Source organism: Oncorhynchus kisutch, linkage group LG27 (genome assembly GCF_002021735.2).
Source record: "Oncorhynchus kisutch isolate 150728-3 linkage group LG27, Okis_V2, whole genome shotgun sequence".
NCBI lineage: Eukaryota > Metazoa > Chordata > Actinopteri > Salmoniformes > Salmonidae > Oncorhynchus > Oncorhynchus kisutch.
Window position 1 is genome coordinate 23663269 of NC_034200.2, and position 15372 is coordinate 23678640.

General features: G+C 41.2%; 1 protein-coding gene across 10 annotated transcripts in view; it reads right to left on the reverse strand.

The window, feature by feature from the left end:
* The window catches only part of astn1 (astrotactin 1), a 245798-nt gene that overhangs the window by 186486 nt on the left and 43940 nt on the right, over window positions 1-15372 (reverse strand). For 5 of the 10 annotated variants that reach the window (XM_031807155.1, XM_031807161.1, XM_020463544.2 and 2 more), the window contains exons 3-4: window positions 8596-8989; window positions 3052-3210 (exon numbers count right to left, since the gene is read on the reverse strand). In XM_031807155.1, the coding sequence (XP_031663015.1) occupies window positions 3052-3210; window positions 8596-8989 (553 nt within the window). Of the gene's footprint in view, window positions 1-3051; window positions 3211-8589; window positions 8990-15372 lie in introns of all 10 variants that reach the window. The other 5 variants (XM_031807160.1, XM_031807159.1, XM_031807153.1 and 2 more) reach the window with 1 other exon arrangement.

A 15372-nucleotide genomic window follows, 5' to 3' on the forward strand; every position in this document is an offset into this window, starting at 1 on the left:
GTATCCTCAGTAGGGGGATAATACAGTTTATGTCAGTCCATATTTTGACTTTAAATCCACTATCCGTTACAGAGATGGACGATGGTCCTGTTCTGGTACAATGCAGGGGACAATAAACTGATAAATGTTGACAGTCATCTCATTGAAGCCATTAGATTAAAAGATGTTGGCTTTGTGAACAAATATATCTAATTGTTTTGAATAGGCTATACAGGCTACATTGGAATGGTTGTGTTTTGGTAGAAACATGAACATTGAAATGTATAATTTAAAGAGGATGTGATATAGCTCCTATTACAAGTTTTAGTGTTCTAGCTATCACAAAGTAAGCTTGAAATACTAGCAACATTTACTTAATTTCGAATTGACAATAGCGTTAAAAATCCAAACCAAGAGATTGTATTTAATTAATAGACAAAAGGTTTCTCCAAAAGAAAGGGTGAATAAAAATGTCTCTGGCAAACATACAAATCGGACAAAGTGGAAGCACTGTCTTGAAAAGTACTGTAAAGAAAAAGGTGTTTCATGTACAAGATGGCATTACTACGGCATTGTTTCAGCAGAACGACATTGACTTGATAACAATATGCAAAGGGAACACACAATTTGATCACACAACTATAAACTACAAAAACAATAGAAACACAATTGAAAAATTATTTAACACACATTTATGCTTTATAGAAATTCCTGACAAAACAACATTTAAATAATTATTTTCATCAAGGACAAAAACTATAATTGTGAAAGAAGGTGAAAGACATTTCCAAACGACACTTACAGGATACAATGTGTTTTTGTCTAGGTAACAAAGGAGAATGAAAGCACCTTCAATTAATTAACGACAAATCACATGCAGCAGTTTGAAGAGATTGTATTTGCCTCAACAATTAGGCAAGGAACCAAAGGTCCAAAGCTCTATGGCAACAAATAAAAGATGGGCTCTTTTAAATATTCAACACATAATGTAGCTTTAGCACTCAGCATGCACTGCAGGTGCAGCATGCACTGCAGGTGCAAACACATCTTACAACAAAGTTATTTTGTTCTGAGCTTTCGGTGGCCGGATCTCAATAAATATAGAGTACTTTTGGCAGCAGCGAGAATGATACTGGAATGACAATCGCTCATGAGGAGAGCTGCAAGAACCCACAGGAGTACTACCAAAAGATATCTGACAGAAGGCTTGTAACCACAACAACTGTCGAGAGAAGCACACTAGAGTGACTCCAACATATGTAAATAGACCAGGTGATTGCATGAGAAGTACTGCTGGGACACAGATGAGAATCTTGAACATCTCAAAAAGCGTTAACATTAAAAAACTATTGTGACTTCTGACTCCAAATTCAGACATAGCTTCATCTTTTGGCTTGTTGTTTCAAATATTTTGTGGCGCAATTTTATTTCAGTATCCCTATTGTATGCTACAATTAAAATGGTAGACTAACGATGCTTTGAGTCTAACACTGTTAGGAACAACAACAGACTTAAGGGTTCTGTATAAAAAGACAAGGGCTCCTGGAAGCAGACAACAAACACCAAACAGACAACAGCTGTGACAAAGACTCTGCCCTACCTCCAAACCTCGTTGTTTGGCTTGCCATACACTTTACGCAGCACATTTGAAGGAGGCATCAACATTTGAGGCATAAAAGCTTCCCCCCCAGTCCTAAACGCTGTTAAATATCCACTGAGAATAGCAAAAGGACCTTACATGTGTATGTGCATGTGCATATTTTAACACTCGGATTAAAATGCAAGTCCAAACAAAACAATAGAGCAAACATAAGCAAACACAACCTCGGGCTTAGTCATTCAGATATACTGGCCTGTGTACACTTTGTACAGAACCACAGAGGATTTTGTTGTGGAGAAAAAAGCTGTCACAAGGGGATCCGCTGTTTCACAGTTTTAAACATCAACAGCAGATAAACCGATAGTGAATTGACAGTTTTCCTTCACTGTGCTTTGTCCTCTAATGTACCAAATCAACAAATTGAACTAAATGAATGAGAAAAATGTGCTTTAATTCTGAAGGCAGCAATCTCTTTCAGAGTGGGCCATAGGGCTGTCAGAGATTCCTCTCAGAGAGCAGAAGACCAAAGGCTGCTCACAACTCTTGAGAGACAGAGAGGCTTTTTTTGCAGACATGGTATGCTTTTATTTTGTTATTGAATTAAGATTGGATCTTTAGCATTTTCTGTCCTGAAAGTGATCAGCTTATTTATGTTCTGTTTTGCCTAACAAGCTTCCTGGAATACCAAGTGAAAATGTCATTAGTGTGCTGTGTTAAGTACACTGCTCTCTCTGTTCTCAGTCTATTATTGATAAAAGGGTTTGTTGGGTTTCTTTTTTTCTTCCTCAGTGAGCTTTGATTTAAGTTCTCATTATGGAACAAAAGCCATTGCAGGTGCATATTCACTATACAGGTTTTCAACCAAGGTCAGAAAAGGAAACATTCTCCTCGGCTCACTGAGAGTCACAAAGTACATGAGGATAAGAACGCAAAGGAACAGTATCTGAAAACCAGAGTCGTGTTTGTTTCTCACTATTCACAAAATGAGACGGAAATGATATAATGGTAGACACTATATAACTGTAAAATGACTACACAACAGCTCTTTAGTTCACTAGTTTCCACTGAATGCTTAGTTAGTTGGTTAGCGTGACATTGCCATTTGTACCTCCCAATAACATCCTACACAACTAGAATTGCTTTTCTAACCTGAAAATAAACCATTCACACTTGTCAGTCATGGAGGAAAGTGGATTATGATCAGGGTCAACTGAACGAACTGGTGTCTCATTTCAGAATGGCATGCCCTGTTTTTCCAGTCTTTTTGTCTTTCATGGTCTGCATCCCAAATGGAACCCTATTCCCTATATAGTGCACTACTTTTGGCTAGAGCCCTATGAGCCCATGTCAAAAGAAGTGCACTTTAAACGGAATATCGGGTGTCATTGGGAAGCAGATATAGTCTTTTACTGATACACGTGACAATGGTCAAGAATGAGAGTGGATAAGGATCAAATAGATGGATGACTCACCACGAGTTTTGCTGGACAGACGTTGTTTTCGTTGGCCAGTGGAGGAGGTGTTGTGGAGGAGGAGAGTGTTCTGCTGCAGGTGATTGCTGCCGATGGGGCTGGTGGCGATGATGTTGTCCTTGTACTTGCTCATTAGGGACAACTTTGTATTGTCACTCCCTGATGATGACAGAACAATCATTATTAGGGAGATAAATGAGAGATGAAAATAAACCCAATAAAACAAGACAAACGTGAAAAAGAAGCACGTCAGACAAAACGGAAGAGATTTAACACAGACTGGCAGAGGCAACAACAAGTTAGTGTTCTTATAATGGTATAGGTCTTGAAACAGGGAATAATCTATCATTTCCTGTCACAACTAGATAACATTGTATTGGTTGGTGGGCTGATATTTCTTTAAAAAAAAAAAAAACTGTTATAAAGTGTGTAGAAAATATAATGGACTTGTATACACGGAGTACACCAAACATTAGAAACACCTTCCTAATATTGAGTTGCACCCTCCCACTCCTTTTACCCTCAAAACAACCTCAATTCATCAGGCCATAGACTCTACAAGGTGTCGAAAGCATTCCACAGGGACTCTGGCCCACGTTGACTGCAATGCTTGTCAAATTTGTGTCAAGATGGCTGAATGTCCTTTGGGTGGTGGACCATTCTTCATACACATGGGAGACTGTTGAGCATGAAAAACCCAGCAGTGCTGCAGTTCTTAACACAAACCGGTGTGCTTGGCACCTACAACCATACCACGTTCAAAGGCACTTAAATCTTTCTAAACTGATTAAAGTGGATTTAACAAGTGACATCAATAAGGGATTATAGCTTTCACCTGGATTCACCTGGTCAGTCTATGTCATGGAAAGAGCAGGTGTCCTTATTGTTTTGTACACTCAGTGTATTTTGCCTTGAATAAATAAATAAATAAACCCTTGCTCACCAGAATGTTCCTAATGTTTTGTATACTCAGTGTATTTTAAATAAGATAATATTTGAGAACTAACAATCTAACCAAAAAAACAAGGACAGTCAGGGAGAATAAAAAAAAAATCCCAAATTCATTCAGGATGCATTCAGGCCTCCATTGATTTTGTTATAATGTTTGAGTCAATAGCCACAAGCTATTGCACAATGTGTAAAATTGAAGGAAACTAGCTTTAAAATTGCACTTAAAAAGAATTATATAACAATAAAGAGGCTATAAACAGGGGGTGCCGGTATCAAGTCAATGTGCAGGGGTACAGGTTAGTCGAGGTCATTTGTAAAGTGACTTTGCATAGATATTAAACAGTCACGAGCATCAGTGTAAAAACAGGTGTTGGGGGGGGGGAGAACAGTCTATGACTTGGGTGACTGGAGTCTTTGACAATTTTTTGGGCCTTCCTTTAACATCGCCTAGTATATAGGTTCTCGATGTCAGGAAGCTTGGCCCCAGAGATGTACTGGGCCGTACACACTACCCTCTGTAGTGCCTTACGGTCAGATGCCGAGCAGTTTCCATACCAGGTGGTGATGCTCTCGATAGTGCAGCTGTATAACGTTTTGAGGATCTGGGGACCTGATAGTTTTGATGGACACCACAGAACTTGGTTGTTGTCCTGGCACCAAACTGCCAGGTGTCTGATCTCCTCCCTATTGGCTGTTTCATCATTGTCGGTGATCAGGCCTACCACTGTTGTGTCGTCAGCAAACTTAATAATGGTGTTGGAGTCGTGCTTGGCCACACAGTCGTGGGTGATCAAGGAGTACTGGAGGGGACTAGGCACGCACCCCTGAGGAGCTCCAGTGTTGAGGATCAGAGTGGCAGATGTGTTGTTGCCTACTCTTATCACATGGGGCGGCACATCAGAAAGTCCAGGATCCAGTTGCAGAGGGAGGTGTTTAGTCCCAGGGTGCTTAGCTTAGTGATGAGCTTTGTGGGTACTATAGTGTTGAACGCTGAGCTGTAGTCAATGAACAGCATTCCTTTTGTCCATGTGGGAAAGGTCAGTGTGGAGTGTGATTGAGATTGCGTCATCTGTGGATCTGTTGGGGCGGTATGCAAATTGGAGTGGGTCTAGGGTTTCTGGCATGATATGTTGATGTAAGTCATGACCAGCTTTTCAAAGCACTTCATGGCTACCGACGTGAGTGCTAAGAAGCAGTAATCATTTAGGCAGGTTACCTTTGCTTTCTTTGGCACAGTGACTATGGTGGTCTGTTTGAAACATGTAGGTATTTACAGTCAGGGAGAGGTTGAAAATGTCAGTGAAGACACTTGGCAGTTGGTCCAGCATGCTTTGAGTACACGGCCTGGTAATCCGTCTGGCCCAGTGGCTTCATGAATGTTGACCTGTTTAAAGGTCTTGCTCACATCGGCTACGGAGAGCGTGATTACACAGTCGTCCAGAACAGCTGGTGCTCTCATGTATGCTTCAGTGTTGCTGTCACGTTCTGACCTGAGTTCCTTTGTTTGTCTTTGTTTTAGTATGGTCAGGGCGTGAGTTGGGGTGGGCAGTCTATGTTTGTTTTTCTATGTTGGTTTTTGTCTTCGGCCTAGTATGGTTCTCAATCAGAGGCAGGTGTCGTTAGTTGTCTCTGATTGAGAATTATACTTAGGTAGCCTTTTTCCACCTGGGTTTTGTGGGTGTTTATTTGGTGCACCGTTCATAACTGTTTGTTTGTCGTGTATTGTTTTTTGTTTCAGTATTCATTCAGTATTCATTCTTTATTAAACTACAATGAATAATACCACGCTGCGCTTTGGTCCTCCTCTCTATCTCCAGACGACAGCCGTTACAGTTGCTTGCCTTAAAGCTAGCATAAAAGGCATTTAGCTAGTCTGGTAGGCTCTTGTCACTGGGCAGCTCATGGCTGGGTTTCCCTTTGTAGTCTGTAATAGTTTTCAAGCCCTGCCACATCCGACGAGCGTCTGAGGGCATAGCTACATTTCTTATAAGCATCCGGATTAATGTACTGCTCCTTGAAAGCGGCAGCTCTAGCCTTTAACTCAGTGCGAATGTTGCCTGTAATTCATGGCTCCTGGTTGGGATATGTACGTACGGTCACAGTGGGGACAACGTCATCGATGCACTTATTGATGAAGCCAGTGACTGAGGTGGTATACTCCTCAATGCCATTGGATGAATCCTGGAACATCTTCCAGTCTGTGCTAGCAAAACAGTCCTGTAGTGTAGCATCCGTGTCATCTGACCACTTCCGTATTGAGCACGTCCTGCTTTAGTTTTTGCTTCTAAGCAGGAATCAGGAGAATAGAATTATGGTCATATTTGCCAAATGTAGGGTGAGGGAGAGCTTTGTATGCGTCTCTGTGTGTGGAGTAAAGGTGGTCTAGAGTTTTTTCCCCTCTGGTTGCACATGTGACATGTTGGTAAATTAGGTAAAATGGATTTAAGTTTGAATTTATTAAGGTCCCCGGCTACTATGAGTTTTGCTTCTGGGATGAGCATTTTCTTGTTTGCTTACGGCCTTATACAGCTGGTTGAGTGCGGTCTTAGTGCCAGTGTCGGTTTGTGGTGGTAAATAGATGGCTACCAATAATATAGATGAGAACTCTCGGTATATAGTGTGGTTTACTGCCACGTTCTGACCTTAGTTCCTTTGTTATGTCTTTGTTTTAGTATGGTCAGGGCGTGAGTTGGGTGGGTTTTCTATGTTCTTTTTTCTAGAATTTGGGATTTTCTGTTTTCGGCCTGGTATGGTTCTCAATCAGAGGCAGCTGTCAATCGTTGTCCCTGATTGGGCCCCCCATCAACACCGAAGGGATGTAGTGGATCTCATTGGCCGCCTCTGCACTGGCGCTCTTCTGGGGCTGGCTGTCAATCGTTGTCCCTGATTGAAAATCATACTTAGGTAGCCTGGTTTCACTTTTGAGTTGTGGGTGTTTATTTCCTGTTTAGTGTTTTTTCATTCACCTTACGGGACTGTTCATTTGTCGTTTGTTGTTTTGTTCAGTGTTCAGTTATTTTATTAAAAACATGAACACTTACCACGCTGTGCTTTGGTCCTCACCTTCTTCCACCACAGACGATCGTTACATCTACAGCTTATAATCAGGTATTCTACCTCACGAGACCAATACCTCAAGACTTCTTTAATCTTAGACATCGCGCACCAACAGTTTTTTAACAAATAGAGACGCACACAAGCCACTCGTGTTACCAGACGTAGATGCTCTGTCCTGTCGATGCACGGAGAAGCCAGCCAGCTCTATATTATTCATTATTTTAGTTTAGCCACGTCTCAGTGAAACATAAGAATTTACAGTTGTTAATGTCCCGTTGGTAGGATAGTCTTAATCATATATCGTCCAGTTTGTTTTCCAATGATTGCACGTTGGCCAATAATACGGAGGGTAGTGATGGTTTACCTACTCGTCAGTGAATTCTTACCAGGCACCCTGCACTCCTCCCCCTTTTTCTCTGTCTTTTCTTCATGCTTTTCTTTTCTTCATTTCTTCATGATGGGGATTTGGGCCTTGTCTCAACAAAGCAGTATATACTTTGCGTCGGACTCATTAAAGAAAAAATATTTGTCCAGTTCGAGGTGAGTAATCGCTTTTCTGATGTCCAGATGCTCTTTTCGGTCATAAGAGACGGTAGCAGCAACATTATGTACAAAATGAGTTACAAACATTTTAAAAAAAGAAGAAAATAGCACAGTTGATTTGGAGCTCGTAACACGGCAGCCATTTACCACTTTTAGTCTTGAAATCTTTGGTTGTTTATTACACTACTCACTCTGTTTAGCACATGACCTCGCATGTGAACCCTTAAAGAGATGGGTGGGCTAAGATTTGAGAGGGTGTGAATACTGAATGGGTGTAGACAAAGAAGAACCTTCCAGTAGGTATACGTTTATTAACTTTCAAAGTAGAATTACTTTCCCATTGTTCCTCAAGTGCAGTGTATGATATACCAATTTCTAACTCTGAGTTTCATCTTGTATCCAATGTAAAAAAAAAATATTTAAAAAAAATGTGTCTACATAGGACCGAAAACAGGTGTTGGGTCACGTACTCTACAGTGTGTAATCAAGGTTTGAAATGATTCTGTTTGTGTCAAATACGATATCTGTTTGGGATTGTTGCTATTAATTTGCAGTGTACAAATGATTTATATCTATGTTCCGGCCCCCCAACCATCCGCTCAAGAAAAATTTTTATCCCGCAGCTAAATGTAGATGGGGATTGCGCTAGAGTGTTTCTGTCTGTGTTTGTGTGTGTGTGTGTGTGTGTGTGTGTGTGTGTAGTACTATACTCGTAAGCACCAGAAGTCTACACAAGAACAGTAAACCAACTAAAATTCAGAGAAGTGAGGACATTTTGCCGGTCCTCACTTGTAAAAAGGTTATTTTAGGCTTAGGGGTTAGGTTTAGAATTAGGGTTAGGGGTTAAGGTTAGGGTTATATTTAGATTTAAGGTCAGGGTTTAGGGAAAATAGAATTTGATATGGAAATCAATTGTTGGTCCCCAAAAAGTCCTCACAAGTATAGTAAGACATAGCTGTGTGTGTGTGTGTTTGTGCTTGTACCTACACTCACCAGGTGTCAGGTCCATGCTGGCCTTGTCATTGCAGCCCTGAAGGGAGTCCAGGGTGCGTGTGACCTGGCTGGCAAAGTCCTCTCCTCCGTTCATGCACTCTCTCTGCAGGTGGTGTCTCAGGTCAGTGATGTCATACTCGTAGCCATCCAGGATGGGAGTCTCTCGGATACTGAGCGTGCCGCTGGAATTGTGGCCCTGGCCCCTGGAGTTTCTCAGGCTCTCCCTGGCCTGGCCCCCCATCAATACCGAAGGGATGTAGTGGATCTCATTGGCCGCCTCTGCACTGGCGCTCTTCTGGGGCTGGGGCACACGGCGGCGTTTGCACCACCGCCTGCGTGTGTAGAGGATGAGGACCAGGCAGAGGATGGAGAGGAGCAAAGCGATCATGCCTCCCTGTGAACAAACACAAGGGGAAAGAGAAAGATGGCCGCTCTCAGCTAAGAACTTCCCAAAGTCTCCAACCCACGTTGCTAGATTTGTAAAAACACCACTAGTGCATAGCAGAGATCCTTGAAGAAAAAACTATAGATCTTAACAACAGGGTAATCACAGAGCACACCATGAAAAACGACGCAGATAATCTCCAAAGCATGGTGTATGAGAACAGCAGTGCTCTAGGAAGCATCATGGAGGAATAAAAACTGAAACCATTTAGGAAATATACCCTATACCAAGAGAGCGTCTATTAAAGCTGCTATCAGACTCTGTCAATAATCTATCAATAAAGACTCTCGGGTTCAGTGGGTTCAGTGGGTTCAGCGACAGTAACGGTCTGATGAAATCTTCCACTTTGTTGCACATTTTAGATCTCAGCTCAACTAAATAATGAATGATGAGAAGATCAACAAAACATGTGAGGACGGCGACAGAGATGACTCAACCGGAAATTGAAATTGAGAAACCCTGTTCAGATGCAGACTGATATGCGAGGATCATAGAGAGAGTGCTTCACCTGCTCGCATAAATTTGAAATGGCAAATGTAAAGTCAATTTGCATAAGTTGTTTGCTTATTCTGCATAGTCAAGGACATTAACACATGATGCCTTAATATAGGTCACGTATGCAGCAAATCTGTATGCAGTTTTGGGGGGAAATTAAAGTTAAAATCATTTATTTCGTATTGATTACTTTCTTTAGTACTTTCAAAGTCATTGAGCTATTCCAAACTGGAATGAAGCAGAAAGAACTAGGCCAGAGAGTTACCAGGAGACTTACCCATAAGTGTTCCCTCTCTAATGCATACTGTAGCACACAACAACTCAATCAATGGGCTGGTACATAGGGCAACACATTCTTCAGAGGTCAATTGAACATCTCCCACCAAATGCAATTAGGCCCAACCATTTGCATTAGCCACAATGCAAATCTTTAGGTAGGGGAAACTTGTGTAATTTTGTACATTACAGGGTATCAAATAGTGGACTAAGACGGCCTGTCTCTTTTTATAGAGTCAACAAAGCCAAACCAAACATCAAAGGATGCCAGTATTTCAGCCTGTAATCCATTTTGTAAGGGTTATGCTTTAATGTAATACTATAGTTTCAATAACGTATAATTCTGTAATTTACCTCATCCTGATTAGGCATGGCATTTTGTATCCAGAAGACAATATACAGTATATAGAGCCAAAATAAACATATTTTGACTTTACAATATTGTTGAGACAGGAGTAGTCAATCATAGTATAGACAACCTGGTCTCATGACTTTTTCATGAGATATACCTTTGGAACCATATTAACATAAACATAACCTTTAACCATAAGTCTTAAGCTGGACTCAAAACTTAACCATAAAACCCCAAGGAACTTTAACCCTAACCAGTAGGACCCTAACTGTAACCCTTAAAAGTGCTAACATTGATTTAAAAATAATGTTTGACATTAACACAACATAAATAAATGACATTTTTAAATATATACAGTACCAGTCAAAAGTTTGGACACACCTACCCATCCCAGGGTTTTTCTTTATTTTCTACTATTTTCTACATTGTAGAATAATAGTGAAGACATCAAAACTATGAAATAACACATATGGAATCATGTAGAAACCAAGTGTTAAACAAATCAAAAATATATTGCCACCGTTTGCCTTGATGACACTATTGGCATTCTCTCAACCAGCTTTATGAGGTGGTCACCTGGAATGCATTTCATTAAAACAGATGTGCCTTGATAAAAGTACATTTTTGGAATTTCTTAATGCGTTTGAGACAATCAGTTGTGTTGTGACAAGGTAGGGGTGGAATACAGAATATAGCCCTATTTGGTAAAAGTCTAAGTCCATATCATGGCAAGAACAGCTCAAATAAGCAGAGAAAAACGACAGTCCATCATTACATTAAGACATGAAGGTCAGTCAATATGTAAAATGTCAAGAACTTTTAAAGTTTCTTCAAGTGCACACAAGCAATGGACATTAGACCGGTGGAAATCTGTCCTTTGATCTGATCAGTCCAAATGTGAGATTTTTGGTTCCAACCGCCGCGTCTTTATGGGACGCAGAGTAGGTGAACGGATAATCTATGCATGTGTGGTTCCCACTGTGAAGCATGGAGGAAGAGGTGTGATGGTGTGGAGGTGCTTTGCTGGTGACACTGAACCAGCATGGCTACCACAGCGTTCTGCAGCAATACGCCATCCCATCTGATTTGGGCTTATTGGGACTATCATTTGTTTTTCAACTGGACAATGACCCAACACACCTCCAGGGTGTGTAAGGGCTATTTGACCAAGCAGAGTGATGGAGTGCTGCATCAGATCACCTGGCCACCACAATCCCCCGACCTCAACCGAATTGAGATGGTTTGGGATGAGTTGGACCTCAAAGTGAAGGAAAAGCAGCCAACAAGTGCTCAGCATATGTGGGAACTCCTTCAAGACTGTTGGAAAAGCATTCCTCATGAAGCTGGTTGAGAGAATGCCAAGAGTGTGCAAAGCTGTCATCAAGGCAATCTCAAGAATCTCAAATATAAAATATACTTTGATTTGTTTAACAATGTTTAATTACTACAGTACATGTGTTATTTCATAGTTTGAGTATTACTCAACAATGTAGAAAATAAAGAAAAACCCTGGAATGAGGTGTGTCCAAACTTTTGACTGGTACTGTATATATATTATTTTTACGTACGTTTACCCCTTTTTTGTGATATCCAATTAGTAGTTGCAACTGCCGTACGGACTCGGGAGTGGCAAAGGTTGAGAGCCATGGGTCCTCTGAACCATGACGCAGCCAAGCCCCACTGCTTCTTGATACACTGCTCGCTTAACCCGGAAGTCAGCCGCAACAATGTGTTGGAGGAAACACTGTACAACTGGTGACCAAAGTCAGCTTGCAGGCACACAGCCCACCACAAGGAATTGCTACAACGCGATGGGACCAGGACATCCCGGCTGGCCAAACCCTCCCCTAACCCAGACGACACTGGGCCAATTGTGTGCAGCCTCATGGGTCTCCTAGTCACGGCCAGCTGTGAACCCCGGTCTGTAGCGCCATTGCAATGCTGTGCCTTAGACCACTGCGCCATTCGGGAGGCACTTAAAATATAATTTCAGTTCATCCAAATCGTCTAACCTGTCAGTTTCGTCTAGCGTCGTCCGGGTTAGGGAGGGTTTGGCCGGTAGGGATATCCTTGTCTCACTGCGCACTAGTGACTTCTGTGGCGGGCCAGGCGCAGTGCACGCTGACCAGGTCGCTAGGTGTACGGTGTTTCAACTAACACATTGGTGCGGCTGACTTCCGGGGTTGGATGCGCGCTGTGTTAAGAAGCAGTGCGGCTTGGTTGGGTTGTGTTTCGGAGGACGTATGGCTCTCGACCTTCATCTCTCCCGAGCCCGTACGGGAGTTGTAGCGATGAGACAATACAGTAACTACTAACAATTGGATACCACAAAAAAGGGGGTAAAATATTTTTTGTAATTGACAATTATCAGCATGACTTTTTTACGGTTTATGATCCATTTCTGATTTTGACATTGAACATTTTTGAAAGTTAAACCCCCATTAAACACACAGCACAATGGGGTTTTGTTGGAATGGGTTATTAATGAAATTAACTTAAATCATTTAATTCAACTTCATAAAAGCTAATATCGCATGAAAGCTACATTTTTCTTATTAAGGACACATTCAAGTCTCCTGCTGTACTGCAAGACATAATCATTAAAGAAGATATGTTTTTGAGAGATTCAGAATGTACACATCGTACCTCATGAAATGAAATGAATTAGTAATTCATTCATAATATATAGAACAACTCTCAATTTGATATAACAACCGAGAGAACATAAAACATTTACTAGCTTAGCTTACGAGTTCTGATTCTTCTGATTCTACTTTCTTCCAAACTTTGACTAGCTAGCTTCTAGTCTAGTTGAATTTTCTAAATGATTATGTGAGAATTAGTTAGATTGACAGACAACATTGTGCCATTGGTTGCTAATGTAGGTTAGCTGATACAACTGAGTTTACAGCATACTCCCCATATCCTCTTCAATTGAAAACCCACATCCACCCAAAAACCTTAGAAATTGTGTAAGGCTTTCCCTACACATACAGTACTTAAATAGATCAATTGATAAGTCAGCTGTGATTTGTAGCAAGGCCATGACATTTTCTATGGCTGTTCCTTTGGATATATATTTTTTTATGTGGTTACTACCCTACGGAACAGCCGGAAGAGAGACACGAAAAAAACTTTTGCCTTCAAAACTATAAACACAATATTTTATTAAATATTTTGGTTTAGATTACTCTAACTGAATTTCCTCTCCCTTCCTTCCGGGTGGATATGTGTGGTCCCCTTAAATTGTATATCATTACAAACTAAAATGCTCTTTTATCATTAATCTTTATTATGTAGCCAGTAAATCTTCAAGTTCAGGGGCTTATGCTTGCATTAATGAATGGGTCACTGCATGTCTGCTTGCCTTATCTGATCTGGATTGCATTTTTGGAGTAAATGAGAGTGGAAAGAGGAAACAGTATTTCCTTTCAAGGGTGTGAGTGGCCATAAAACAAGGTCTTATCAGGCACTTAAACCAAAAGTGCAAGGGTCTGAGGGGGTGCCCAAAGGAAAACCGTTGGTAATGTTGTGAAGAACGTCTTGAGTCCAGGCCCCGGCCAGGCCAATTATTTCTGAATTTCTTATGTGGTATTTTTTCATTGAAAGTATGAAATGTTTGTTGTTGGACTTATTCCCTCTGATCGCCTTGCTCTATCATATCAAACAGCAAATGAAGAGTTATAGTCACATTGTTTCAAGTTTTTGCCTGCTCTTATACTATACCTCTGACCAATAAAATACATGTATTTCTTCTGCTCACATCTGCATACAATTTCTTAATGAAATGCCATCGCCATGCCGCCAGTTTCCCAAGAAACTCGATCCCCTTAATTCCCATCTTAACCCTGAATTTACAGCAGCAAGACGGAGCACTAGCATGTTTACTAACGCTATACTGGCAAAAGGTGTGACGTTCAAAATGTATAAGTGCAGAAGGAAAACATTTAAGACGTTAATTATACCATGGAGTCTAGATTTATTAGTTCAGGCAGGACACTGTGGGACTAAGACCTTAATTCAATGGAAATGGGCTGATTACACCACGAGGTATAGAAAATCTCCAATAAAATCCAATAGATTTGATGTGTTCCTCAGGCTTTAAAATATATATTTTTGTGATGTCTTCTTATTTCAATACGTTGTGAAATTATTTTCCTCTCTCCCACTTTATAATGTAATTAGTTTACAATATTTAGGGACCTTTGAAATGTACTGCAATGACGCACTTTGCTGCTTTATCAGTGAGAATTTGTTAACATGTGGTTAGAGCATTGGGCCAGTAACCGAAAGGTTGTGAGATCGAATCCATGAGCTGACAAGGTAAAAATCTGTCGTTCTGCCCCTGAACAAGGCAGTTAACCCACTGTTCCTAGGCCGTCATTGTAAATAAGAATTTGTTCTTAACTGACTTGCCTAGTTAAATAAAGATTAAATAAAAATGTTTATTTCCTGCTACCGGAGTGTATGTCTCTTTAAAAGGGTGGCACCATGGGTGGTGGTGCACAGTGTTAGAGGTTGCTTGTTGTTCCCTCTGCCTCTGGGCTAAAAGAGAGCTGAGGACATGTGTCTCGACTTGCAGGAGCTCACCTGCGGCTGAACATGGAACACAAGGTAACTCATCCATTATGGATGATGTTCAGGCAGAGAAGCAAAGGGCACTGTGGTCACCTTGTGGCAGAGGGAGCACACCAGTAACTTGAAACTTTGAAACACAATTGCAAAACAAGTATGTAATGCATTAAAGAATCTTTGCAGGAGAAAAAACAACAAGTCTTTCCTTCACATTTAGCCCCTTATCACTTCAGCTGGAATGGCCACAAGGTGAGGGAAATCCCCCTTTTGGAGACAAAACTGAGTTTGGAGCAGTTCAGTGAATTTGCATGTCTATGAGATTAAGCCCCAGTTATAGCTGGCCTATTTTCAAGCCTCAGGTTGGACTACATTCATTCAATAGTTTTAAACTGTCCCATGGTGGGCCTGGTGGCCAGGCATTGAACTGTGTATGACAGGCCACGCTGCTGTGTAGAATCCTGGCTAGAATCTTTGGCCATCAAGCCATCCTGGTGGCTACGGCGTATGGCGGAACACTGGAAATGGCTCAATGACAGGTGTGGTGTAGAGAGAGAGAGGCAGTTGGTGTGAGAGAGAGTGCTGGGGCTGCACATATCCACAAGGACCTAACGAAGTGATGCAACGCTGGCTTTAT